The sequence below is a fragment of the Salmo trutta genome, chromosome 12 (genome assembly GCF_901001165.1).
Source record: "Salmo trutta chromosome 12, fSalTru1.1, whole genome shotgun sequence".
Taxonomy (NCBI): domain Eukaryota; kingdom Metazoa; phylum Chordata; class Actinopteri; order Salmoniformes; family Salmonidae; genus Salmo; species Salmo trutta.
The window spans coordinates 41,792,245-41,805,096 of NC_042968.1; the positions used below are offsets into that span (position 1 = coordinate 41,792,245).

Consider the following 12,852-nt stretch of genomic DNA (forward strand, 5'->3'; position numbering starts at 1 on the left):
TTGGCGGAGAGTCACGTCATTGGGCGGCAGGGTAGCCAAGTGTTTAGAGCGTTGGACTAGCAATCGAAAGGTTGCAAGTTCAAATCCCCGAGCTGACAAGGTACAAATCTGTCAATCTGCCCCTGAACAAGGCAGTTAACCCACTGTTCCTAGGCCGTCATTGAAAATAAGAATTTGTTCTTAACTGACCTGCCTAGTTAAATAAAGGTCAAATAAATAAAAACATTTTTTTTTTTGTATTCAGTACTGTAGGCCTACCATAGGCGAAATGAGTATTGTTTACACTACAATCAGGGTGTGGAAATGTTATGCCCCTTAGATATTAACTTAGAATCCTCCAATTCACTTATGCTGTAGCCTACTCCCGACCGTGACGTTGTACAGCGCCATATTTTCCATTCCATCCTATCGGAACTCCCTGAGGGTTTCGTTTTTCTCAGAATAGAAACACCATAATATTAATCAGATTAATTAAACCACATTTCTTAAAATCAATCCTATGTACTATGTTATTACCAAAAAAAGTTTTACATTTTAGAGTGGCCTTTTATTGTCCCCTGCACAAGGTGCACCTGTGTAATAATCATGCTGTTTAATCAGCTTCTTGATATGCCACACCTGTCAGGTGGATGGATTATCTTGGCAAAGGAGAAATGCTCACTAACAGGGGATGTAAACAAATTTGTGCAACAACATTTGAGAGAAATAAGCTTCTTGTGCGTATGGAACATTTCTGGGATCTTTTTGTTTCATTTCATGAAACATGGGACCAACACTTTACATGTTGCGTTGATATTTTTCTTCAGTGTGAAAAGAAGATGGAGACCAAGCTATAGGACGTAAAAAGCTATATGACTCAGGTAGTGCTAGCTAACAATACCTAGGAATAAAATAGATACTTGGAGTCAAAGTAATGATATAATACTGCACAAAATAATATTGTGATTTGTAACTTTATTTATACAAATAAAAAAAATCCCCTTATCTCTACAGTTAATAAGTCCTGATAGAAAATAAATGCTGTTTTTGCTATTTTTAATGAATGGATGTTTTGAAGTTTATTTTCTTAATTACCAGCAGCACAGTGTTAGCCCCACATTGAATTAGGCCCCACATTGAATTAGGCCCCACATTGAATTAGGCCCCACATTGAATTAGGCCCCAACTAAATCCAACAGGTGCCTTTGTTCTTAATAACTGACTTGCCTAGTTAAATAAAGGTAAAAAAAATAAAATAATTGTCTGGCCTTTTATCAGTAAATGGATTGAATAAAACATATTTTTATTCAGGTTTTCCCCCCAGTCGCAGCAAAGTAATTATGATGCCATTCAAAAGGTGTCTAGGCAGTCTGTTCATCAGACACTGTGCTGATGGTGCTGTCTGTTTTAGAGCTGCTATGTAGGTTGTCATCTGAAAGACGGTGTCGTGGGAACTCAAAGGTCTTTTTATGAAGGAAAAGATGCTCAGCCAGAAAAATGGGGCCAGCTATTCTTGGTGTAGACTACATAGATTCAATCGATAAGAAGCACAAAGGCTCAACGTAATCAAACGACAACCACCATGAATGAATTGACTCAAGCTTTATATGGTAGACCAATATATCGGATAGCATAGTTTGTAGTTAGACAAGGCTACAGAATACCATGAGGTAAGGTTATTAAATAACTCCGATGTTATTGTAGTTAGACAATACAGAATACCATGAGGTAAGGTTATTAAATAACTCCGATGTTATTGTAGTTAGACAATACAGAATACCGTGAGGTAAGGTTATTAAATAACTCCGATGTTATTGTAGTTAGACAATACAGAATACCATGGGGTAAGGCTGTTAAATAACTCAGATGATATTGTAGTTAGACAATACAGAATACCATGGGGTAAGGCTGTTAAATAACTCAGATGATATTGTAGTTAGACAATACAGAATACCATGAGGTAAGGCTGTTTTAGTTTAGTTTATTAATTCGACCATTTAAAAAAAAAAAGCACACATACAACTTAAAAGCCAAACATACACATGAATAAAATCATCGACGGATAACACACAATAAAGTCTGGGACTTATTTCCATTGTGGTCGTCTTGACACAAGATGGCTGGACAAGATGGAACACCTCTGTTAAATAACTTGGATGGAACACACTATGTTAAATAACTCAGATATGGAACACACTATGTTAAATAACTCAGATATGGAACACACTATGTTAAATAACTCAGATATGGAACACACTATGTTAAATAACTCAGATATGGAACACACTATGTTAAATAACTCAGATATGGAACACACTATGTTAAATAACTCAGAGATGGAACACACTATGTTAAATAACTCAGAGATGGAACACACTATGCTAAATAACTCAGATATGGAACACACTATGTTAAATAACTCAGATATGGAACACACTATGTTAAATAACTCAGATGGAACACACTATGTTAAATAACTCAGACGGAACACACTCTGTTAACCTGTCTGGGAACCTGGGACGCTTGCGTCCCACCCTAGTCAACAGCCAGTGGAATCACGTCGCGCGAAATACAAATACCTCATAAATGCTATAACTTCAATTTCTCAAACATATGACTATTTTACACCATTTTATAGATACACCTCCCCTGAATCAAACCACGTTGTCCGATTTCAAAAAGGCTTTACAGCAAAAGCAAAACATTAGATTATGTTAGGAGAGTACCCTGCCAAAAATAATCACACTGCCATTTTCAAAGCAACGAGCATGCATCACAAATACCCAAAACACAGCTAAATGCAGCACTAACCTTTGACAATCTTCATTAGATGACACTCCTAGGACATCATGTTACACAATACATGCATTTTTTGTTCGATAAAGTTCATATTTATATACACTGCTCAAAATAAAGGGAACACTTAAACAACACAATGTAACTCCAAGTCAATCACACTTCTGTGAAATCAAACTGTCCACTTAGGAAGCAACACTGATTGACAATAAAATTCACATGCTGTTGTGCAAATGGAATAGACAACAGGTGGAAATTATAGGTAATTAGCAAGACACCCCCAATAAAGGAGTGGTTCAGCAGGTGGGGACCACAGACAACTTCTCAGTTTCTATGCTTCCTGGCTGATGTTTTGGTCACTTTTGAATGCTGGCGGTGCTTTCTCTCTAGTGGTAGCATGAGACGGAGTCTACAACCCACACAAGTGGCTCAGGTAGTGCAGCTCATCCAGGATGGCACATCAATGCGAGCTGTGGCAAGAAGGTTTGCTGTGTCTGTCAGCGTAGTGTCCAGAGCATGGAGGCGCTACCAGGAGACAGGCCAGTACATCAGGAGACGTGGAGGAGGCCGTAGGAGGGCAACAACCCAGCAGCAGGTCCGCTACCTCCGCCTTTGTGCAAGGAGGAGCATAAGGAGCACTGCCAGAGCCCTGCAAAATGACCTCCAGCAGGCCACAAATGTGCATGTGTCTGCTCAAACAGTCAGAAACAGACTCCATGAGGGTGGTATGAGGGCCCGACGTCCACAGGTGGGGGTTGTGCTTACAGCCCAACACCGTGCAGGACGTTTGGCATTTGCCAGAGAACACCAAGATTGGCAAATTCGCTACTGGCGCCCTGTGCTCTTCACAGATGAAAGCAGGTTCACACTGAGCACGTGACAGACGTGACAGAGTCTGGAGACGCCGTGGAGAACGTTCTGCTGCCTGCAACATCCTCCAGCATGACCGGTTTGGCGGTGGGTCAGTCATGGTGTGGGGTGGCATTTCTTTGGGGGGGCCGCACAGCCCTCCATGTGCTCGCCAGAGGTAGCCTGACTGCCATTAGGTACCGAGATGAGGTCCTCAGACCCCTTGTGAGACCATATGCTGGTGCGGTTGGCCCTGGGTTCCTCCTAATGCAAGACAATGCTAGACCTCATGTGGCTGGAGTGTGTCAGCAGTTCCTGCAAGAGGAAGGCATTGATGTTATGGACTGGCCCGCCCGTTCCCCAGACCTGAATCCAATTGAGCACATCTGGGACATCATGTCTCGCTCCATCCACCAACGCTACGTTGCACCACAGACTGTCCAGGAGTTGGCGGATGCTTTAGTCCAGGTCTGGGAGGAGATCCCTCAGGAGACCATCCGCCACCTCATCAGGAGCATGCCCAGGCGTTGTAGGGAGGTCATACAGGCACGTGGAGGCCACACACACTACTGAGCCTCATTTTGACTTGTTTTAAGGACATTACATCAAAGTTGGATCAGCCTGTAGTGTGGTTTTCCACTTTAATTTTGAGTGTGACTCCAAATCCAGACCTCCATGGGTTGATAAATTGGATTTCCATTGATTATTTTTGTGTGATTTTGTTGTCAGCACATTCAACTATGTAAAGGAAAAAGTATTTAATAAGATTATTTATTTCATTCAGATCTAGGACGTGTTTAAGTGTTCCCTTTATTTTTTTGAGCAGTAAATAAAAACAGCATTTTACATCGGCGCGTGACGTTCAGAAAATATTTTCTCTCAAATGCTTCTGGTGAACCAGCGCTCCAATTTACAAAATTACTATTCGATATCATTGTCAAAATGTAATATTGTCATTCAAAGAATTATAGATTAACATCTCGTGAATGCAACCGCATTGCCAGATTTAAGAATAACTTTACTGGAAAATCACACTTTGCAAAAAATGAGGTGCTATGCTCAGAAAAATAGGCTAGGCGATACAGGTTAGCGCCATCTTGGAACCATCTAAAATCAGATATACTATTGTAAATATTCCCTTTGATTATCTTCATCAGAAGGCACTTCCCAGGTCCACAACAAATGTAGTTTTGTTTGAAAAAGTGAATAATTTTTGTCCCAATAGCTCCTTCTTGTTAGCGCGTTCCGAAGGCTACTCATAATGTACTGAAGCGCGCGGGACTTGTCGTCACGAATGTGCAAAAAATATATATTTACGTTCGTTCAAACATGTCAAACGTTGTATAACATAAATCTTTAGGGCCTTTTTCAATCAGAGCTTCAATAATATTCAAGGCGGACGATTGCATTGTCTTACTAAACGTTTCGGAACGAAAGGGTACCCACGGGCGCCCGCGTCATAGTAGTAATGGCCCTCCCTCTATGACCAACTTTCCAGGCCTCTCGTTCGGTCAGTTTTTACAGGAGAAGACTCAAACCACTTTGTAAAGACTGTTGACATCTAGTGGAAGCCTTAGGAAGTGCTAAATGAATCCTAACTCACGGTGTGTTTCATAGGCAAAGTGTTGAAGGTGATTCCACAAATCAGATTTCCACTTCCTGCATGGAATCTTCTCAGGTTTTGCCTGCCATATGAGTTCTGTTATACTCACAGACACCATTCAAACAGTTTTAGAAACTTTAGAGTGTTTTCTATCCCAATCTACTAATTATATGCATATTCTAGTTACTGGGCAGGAGTAGTAACCAGATTAAATCGGGTACGTTTTTTATCCGACCGTGCAAATACTGCCCCCTAGCCCCAACAGGTTTTAAATAACTCAGATGGAACACACTAGGTTAAATAACTCAGATGGAACACACTAGGTTAAATAACTCAGATGGAACACGCTAGGTTAAATAACTCGGATGTTATTGCGTCCTCTTGACTTGAGGATCTTGTTGTTTTTCAGGAAAACTGACGTTGAAGATCCCTTGGAAGAACTTGTACAATGACGCTGTAGTCGCAACGTTAGATGGTCTGTATCTGCTGGTGGTTCCTGGAGCAAGTAAGGATCATTTTATACCCTCTGTGTGTTCTATGGCTCTAAATGATTCCTAATGATTCCTAATGATTCCAAATGATTCCAGATGATTCCAAATGATTTAGTGTTGCCCTACATCTGAATTGATTCATAACAACACTCTTTGAGATTTGTGACACTTGATTATAAGACTTGTAGCACTGTAATACTGTCCTGTAGACTTATGATGCTGTAATAATATCATGACGACTGTTATGACACTGTAATATTGTCCTGTAGACTGTTATGCCACTGTAATACTGTCCTGTACTATAATGAGTTACAGTGGCCTCCGGCCATCAAAGCTCCTTAGGAAGCTGTATTTCAATGGCGCTATCTGTGTTTCAGCTGCGTCTCAGTTACGTACATGTCCATACAATGGTAAGAGGATCCTCCAGTCTGGGTTCAGGGTGGTGGACTGAGACCAATCAAGTCTCTCTCTCTCTCTAGTCTGTGAATGTACTCTTTCTCCTGTGAGAACACTGGGTTCTCCAACTCCTGTCCTCGAGAGCTTCTGGGTGTGCAGGCTTTTGTTCCAGCCCTGCGGTAACACAACTGAATCAGCGAGTCATGGCCCGGACTGAAATACCTTCATTTGATTTATTTAAATAAGGTGTCCTAGTGATGGGGCTAGAATAAAAGCCTGCACGACCGGTTTCTACCCAGAACCAGACTATACTGCTAGTCATTTCAGCTTCATGATTTAACACTGCTACTGTGGTATTAGAATGGTTTGTATTGTGGTTTTATTCTGGAGTCTTCTGAGCTTCTCCAGACTGTTTTTCTGGGGACTTTTTTTTGATGTCAAGGTTTTGTCTACAAATCAAATGAATAGCTGAGTCAGATACTGACGCTATGACAGTTATACGGTACCTGTATATCCGTTTAAGTCTTTATCTGGCCCTCTGATTTGTAGACTTCCATTAAACACCAGCTCCAATCTACTAACAGACAGATAGTGTTTACGTCCTTGGATGGTTATGGGGTCTATACTTCCATTAAACACCAGCTCCAATCTACTAACAGACAGATAGTGTTTACATCCTTGGATGGTTATGGGGTCTATACTTCCATTAAACACCAGCTCCAATCTACTAACAGACAGATAGTGTTTACATCCTTGGATGGTTATGGGGTCTATACTTCCATTAAACACCAGCTCCAATCTACTAACAGACAGATAGTGTTTACATCCTTGGATGGTTATGGGGTCTATACTTCTGTCTGAAACACAAGTCTTCTTTCTGCAAGTTTTAAAAATGTCTCATGTTTTTTTCCCGTGTGTCTTGTTTTGAGTCATGAAAAATAATAATCCGGACCTTTCAGTTAATCAGGAAGGTTTTTCAGATGTCATTTGTTGAATGGAATGGAAGTTCCAGTGTCATTTCACATTCAATTGCGACATTACATATGCTCATTTTGACCACTTTCCTTCCATACCAGTAGGCTGCCCCCTTCAGACAGTAGGCTGCCCCCTTCAGACAGTAGGCTGCCCCCTTCAGACAGCAGGCTGCCCCCTTCAGACAGTAGGCTGCCCCCTTCAGACAGTAGGCTGCCCCCTTCAGGCAGTAGGCTGCCCCCTTCAGGCAGTAGGCTGCCCCCTTCAGACAGTAGGCTGCCCCCTTCAGGCAGTAGGCTGCCCCCTTCAGACAGCAGGCTGCCCCCTTCAGGCAGTAGGCTGCCCCCTTCAGACAGCAGGCTGCCCCCCTTCAGACAGCAGGCTGCCCCCCTTCAGACAGCAGGCTGCCCCCTTCAGACAGTAGGCTGCCCCCTTCAGACAGTAGGCTGCCCCCTTCAGACAGTAGGCTGCCCCCTTCAGGCAGTAGGCTGCCCCCTTCAGACAGCAGGCTGCCCCCTTCAGGCAGTAGGCTGCCCCCTTCAGACAGCAGGCTGCCCCCCTTCAGACAGCAGGCTGCCCCCCTTCAGACAGCAGGCTGCCCCCTTCAGACAGTAGGCTGCCCCCTTCAGACAGTAGGCTGCCCCCCTTCAGGCAGCAGGCTGCCCCCTTCAGGCAGCAGGCTGCTACCCTTCAGGCAGCAGGCTGGCTGCTACCCTTCAGGCAGCAGGCTGGCTGCTACCCTTCAGGCAGCAGGCTGGCTGCTACCCTTCAGGCAGTAGTCTACCCATCAGACATGAGTCTATCCTCGAGTGTCTAGACTGCCATTTTAGACAGTAAGCACATTTTAAATGAACTACTGAACTGTCACTGGCTGAAGTGTATGGGTGACTACACCAGGAGAAATAGAATGAGACTGAAAGATAATCAGACTCTGGGCCCTAAGGGAACACCTGCCTGCAGGGATGATGGGTTTCAATAGTTTGAATCAGTATTTTATTGGACTTGAAAGTTCTGTCATAGCAGCACTTAGAAGTGTACCATATTCCAAAGAAAATAGAGGATTTCTGCATATAGCAATAAAAAGCTTGGATCTCTTTTCATATGTTATTTAACACTGTGTATAGCCTACACTATACTCTTAGTGCCATAGATATGCTACAGTATGTAATGTTAGATTATAGATTAGGCTACATGTTGTTGTTTTATTTGCTGTATGTAAGGGATGGCAGGACCATTTTGAGTGATCTCTGTCCCAGCAGTGCTCTGTGAAGGAGACTGCCTGCCTTCAGGACTGTCTTTGTCTCTGTGGCTAACTCAAAAGGACCTCTTTCATATCTGACCTAACATTATACCAACATTATATCATTGAAAAGCATCAATCTGGTACGTTTTTTTGCAAAAAAGATATGAGTCAAGAAACATGATGCTTATGTGTATGACTGGGATTATCAACAACTATCATGGGTTGCTAATATGACTGGGATTATCAACAACTATCATGGGTTGCTAATATGACTGGGATTATCAACAACTATCATGGGTTGCTAATATGACTGGGATTATCAACAACTATCATGGGTTGCTAATATGACTGGGATTATCAACAACTATCATGGGATGCTAATATGACTGGGATTATCAACAACTATCATGGGTTGCTAATATGACTGGGATTATCAACAACTATCATGGGTTGCTAATATGACTGGGATTATCAACAACTATCATGGGTTGCTAATATGACTGGGATTATCAACAACTATCATGGGTTGCTAATATGACTGGGATTATCAACAACTATCATGGGTTGCTAATATGACTGGGATTATCAACAACTATCATGGGTTGCTAATATGACTGGGATTATCAACAACTATCATGGGATGCTAATATGACTGGGATTATCAACAACTATCATGGGTTGCTAATAAGACTGGGATTATCAACAACTATCATGGGTTGCTAATATGACTGGGATTATCAACAACTATCATGGGTTGCTAATATGACTGGGATTATCAACAACTATCATGGGATGCTAATATGACTGGGATTATCAACAACTATCATGGGATGCTAATATGACTGGGATTATCAACAACTATCATGGGTTGCTAATATGACTGGGATTATCAACAACTATCATGGGATGATAATATGACTGGGATTATCAACAACTATCATGGGATGCTAATATGACTGGGATTATCAACAACTATCATGGGTTGCTAATATGACTGGGATTATCAACAACTATCATGGGTTGCTAATATGACTGGGATTATCAACAACTATCATGGGTTGCTAATATGACTGGGATAATGCCTTTAGCTGCTAGACAATGAAAGAAAGTTCATATGAAAACCATTAGAACAGGAGAACGCATAATGAGGAAGTCTTTATAAAATAACTGGCTTCGCGTTTCTTTTTCCTCTCCCCAATTTCGTGGTTTCCAATTGGTAGTTACAGTCTTGTCTCATCGCTGCAACTCCCGTACGGACTCGGGAGAGGCGAAGGTCGAGAGCCGTGTGTCCTCCGAAACCCAACCCAACCAAGCCGCACTGCTTCTTGAAACAATGCACACTTAACCTGGAAGCCAGCCGCACCAATGTGTCGGAGGAAACACCGTACACTTGGCGACCATGTCAGCGTGCATGGCGCCCGGCCCGCCACAGGAGTCGCTAGTGCGAAACTTGGCCAAGGGACAAGGGCATCCCTGCCGGCCAAACCCTCCCCTAACCCGGACGACGCTGGGCCAATTGTGCGCCGCCCCAATGGGACTCCCGGTCGCGGCCGGCTGCGACAGAGCCTGGACTCGAACCCAGAATCTCTAGTGGCACAGCTAGCACTGCGATGCTGTGCCTTAGACCGCTGCGCCACTCGGGAGGCCTGGCTTCAAGTTTCTATTGTGGGATTTTGTCCAAGTTTCAAACAATTAAGGAAAAGGAAAAATATAGCGACGCTAATAATGGGCCTAACCGTCTTCTGGTTGATGAAAAGGATTTCCCAAAAACCTTCTCAGTTAAAGGTTAACTAGATACAAAGAATCCTCTGCCTACCTGGCAGAATGATATCATGATTATTTGCATCAATCCGGTAGCCATTTTGTTTTGCATACTCCATCTCATGTGCGCTACAGGAAACACCACTAACCAAACAACAGTATTAGGTGCCTGCACACTTGAATAACATTTTTTTTTTTTTTAATGATTTTCCCAGAAGTCAAAAGTGGTTTCCTGATGTGGTTTAAGCGTTGTTATGGACTTAGAACATCACTATTTTTCTATAAAATAAAGTGTGACTTTGAGAGTAAAAACCTGAAGAGAACAAAAAAGCAACAAATGGCTACTGGATTGAAATCTGTTACCTGTGAATTTGTGACTCAGTTGACAGCCTCATTTAGATCAGAACATATGAGCCTCCTCAGAACTGGGAGGATGATGTCATAGTGAATAGACCAGTGGATTGATTACACAATGGGTCTCATCTACTCTCTCCTACCAAGCAAAAGAGCAGTAACTTCACATTTTGGTCAAAAATAAGTTATTGACATATTTATATATATATATTTTTAAATATATTAGATGTCTTCTTTATCATGTGGACAAATTCCCTGTGTTCTGTTCTGGAGAAAATGGGAGGTCATGTCTGCAGTAACTACAAAAAGTTCCAGTGAAACCAAGGAGGAAAGCAGTAACTACTAACAGTAACTACTATCACTCATGTCAGTTACTGCCTTTTACCTTGGTGTCACCAAGCTTTGGGCTGCAGTGTTTATGATGTACCCTTTTTTTTTGTATTTTTTATTTCTTCTTTGCTGATACAAGTATCAAACTATATGAAACTGACAGCTACATACGAATGCATTTATGAACACAAGTTTGTTTAAAACATTTTTTTTTGAAATCGTCATGGAAACGTATTCCATTGGGTGTACCAAGCAAGAAGGCAGTAACTGCTGTCTAGGGTCAAAGGTCAGGGTCAATATGAATAAAACATTACCTCAGAGTAAGACAACAGTGATCTGCCTACAACTCATTTGTCTGCACAATGGAAAAAAAACTTTTTCAAGACATTTTTTTCAGTTACACTCCAATGAGCAGTTACTGCCATTTTTGTTTGGTGGGGCAGTACTGTTAGACTAGGCTACTTAGATATAATACTGTCCTGGGCATATATCCTCATATTAACTAACCTGTGTTGATTTTATACCAGCCACATCCACAGATGCAGAAAAACTGTCCTGGCCAAATACATTATCTTCATATTAAAGGGATATGTTGGGATGTTGTCGATGAGGCCCTTTTATCTACTTCTCTGGAGTCAGATGAACTTGTGGATAGCATCTCCAGTATGAAGGATGTTAAAGGTAGTTTTGCGAGCCAACGCTAACTAGTGTTAGCACAATAACAGGAAGTTAGCAATTGCGCTAGCACTAGTTAGCAACTTCATTCAAACCACACGTAGAAACAAATAAAATGGTATCTATGAGTTAATCTTGACTCTGTGGAAAGTAAATAAAGGAACTCATTGACAACATCCTGAAGTATCCCTTTTAACAGGTGATGTTTGCACCAGCCACATCCACAGAAGCAGAAACAATTAATGGCAAGAACAAACACAGTAATGTACTGCTGCTCTGGTAGAGAGCACTGTGACACACACACACCAGTCCACCTCTACATTTGGTATGGCTGTTTTCTAATTGGGTATCTGGTCTTGTGTGTGCGTGCAGTACCAGTCAAAAGTTTGGACACACCTATACATTCAAGGGTTTTTCTTTATTTTCATTATTTTCTACATTGTAGAATAATAGTGAAGACATCAAAACTATGAAATAACACATACGGAATCATGTTGTAACCAAAAAAGTGTGAAACAAATCAAAATATATTTTAGATTTTAGATTCTTCAAAGTAGCCACCCTTTTTCTTGGCATTCTCTCAACCAGCTTCGCGAGGTAGTCACCTGGAATGCTTTTCCAACAGTCTTGCTTTTCCAAAAGTTACCACATATGCTGAGCACTTGTTGGGTTAAGGTCAGGTGATTGTGGAGGCCAGGTTATCTGATGCAGTACTCCATCACTCTCCTTCTTGGTCAAATAGCCCTTTACACAGCCTCGAGGTGTGTTTTGGGTCATTGAAAAACAAATGATAGTCCCACTAAGCGCAAATCAGATGGGATGGTGTATCACTGCAGAATGCTGTTGTAGCCATGCTGGTTAAGTGTGCCTAGAATTCTAAATAAATCACAAACCGTGTCCCCAGCAAAGCACCCCCACACCATCACACCTCCTCCTCCATGCTTCACGCTGGGAACCACACATGCGGAGATCATCCGTTCACCTACTCTGCGTCTCACAAAGACACGGCGGTTGGAACCAAAAATCTCATCAGACCAAAGGACAGATTTCCACTGGTCTAATGTCCATTGCTTGTGTTTCTTGGCCGAAGCAAGTCTCCTCTTATTATTGGTGTTCTTTAGTAGTGGTTTCTAGACAGCAATTTGACCATGAAGGTCTGATTTCATGCAATACTTCTGAACAGTTGATGTTGAGATGTGTCTGTTACTTGAACTCTGTGAAGCATTTATTTGGGCTGCAATCTGAGGTGCAGTTAACCTCTAAACAACAGGGGTAACTCTGGGTCTTCCTTTCCTGTGTCAGTTCTCATGAGAGCCAGTTTCATCATAGCGCATGATGGGTTTTGCGACTGCACTTGAAGAAACTTTCAAAGTTCTTGACATTTTCTGCATTGACTGACCTTC

The 12,852-nt window shown here is 42.0% G+C and overlaps 1 protein-coding gene and 1 long non-coding RNA gene across 3 annotated transcripts in view; both read left to right on the top strand.

Moving 5' to 3' along the window:
- The window catches only part of LOC115203560 (vacuolar protein sorting-associated protein 13C), a 248,732-nt gene that overhangs the window by 18,021 nt on the left and 217,859 nt on the right, over positions 1-12,852 (top strand). Inside the window, exons 4-5 of one of the 2 annotated variants that reach the window (XM_029768341.1) lie at positions 5,637-5,732; positions 6,096-6,128. In XM_029768341.1, coding sequence (XP_029624201.1) covers positions 5,637-5,732; positions 6,096-6,128 — 129 coding nt within the window. The remainder of the gene's footprint in view (positions 1-5,636; positions 5,733-6,095; positions 6,129-12,852) is intronic. The other variant, XM_029768340.1, reaches the window with a different exon arrangement.
- LOC115203564 (uncharacterized) lies at positions 1,028-1,977 on the top strand. Its single transcript, XR_003880203.1, has 2 exons — positions 1,028-1,881; positions 1,940-1,977. It is a non-coding gene; the product is annotated as an uncharacterized LOC115203564 (long non-coding RNA).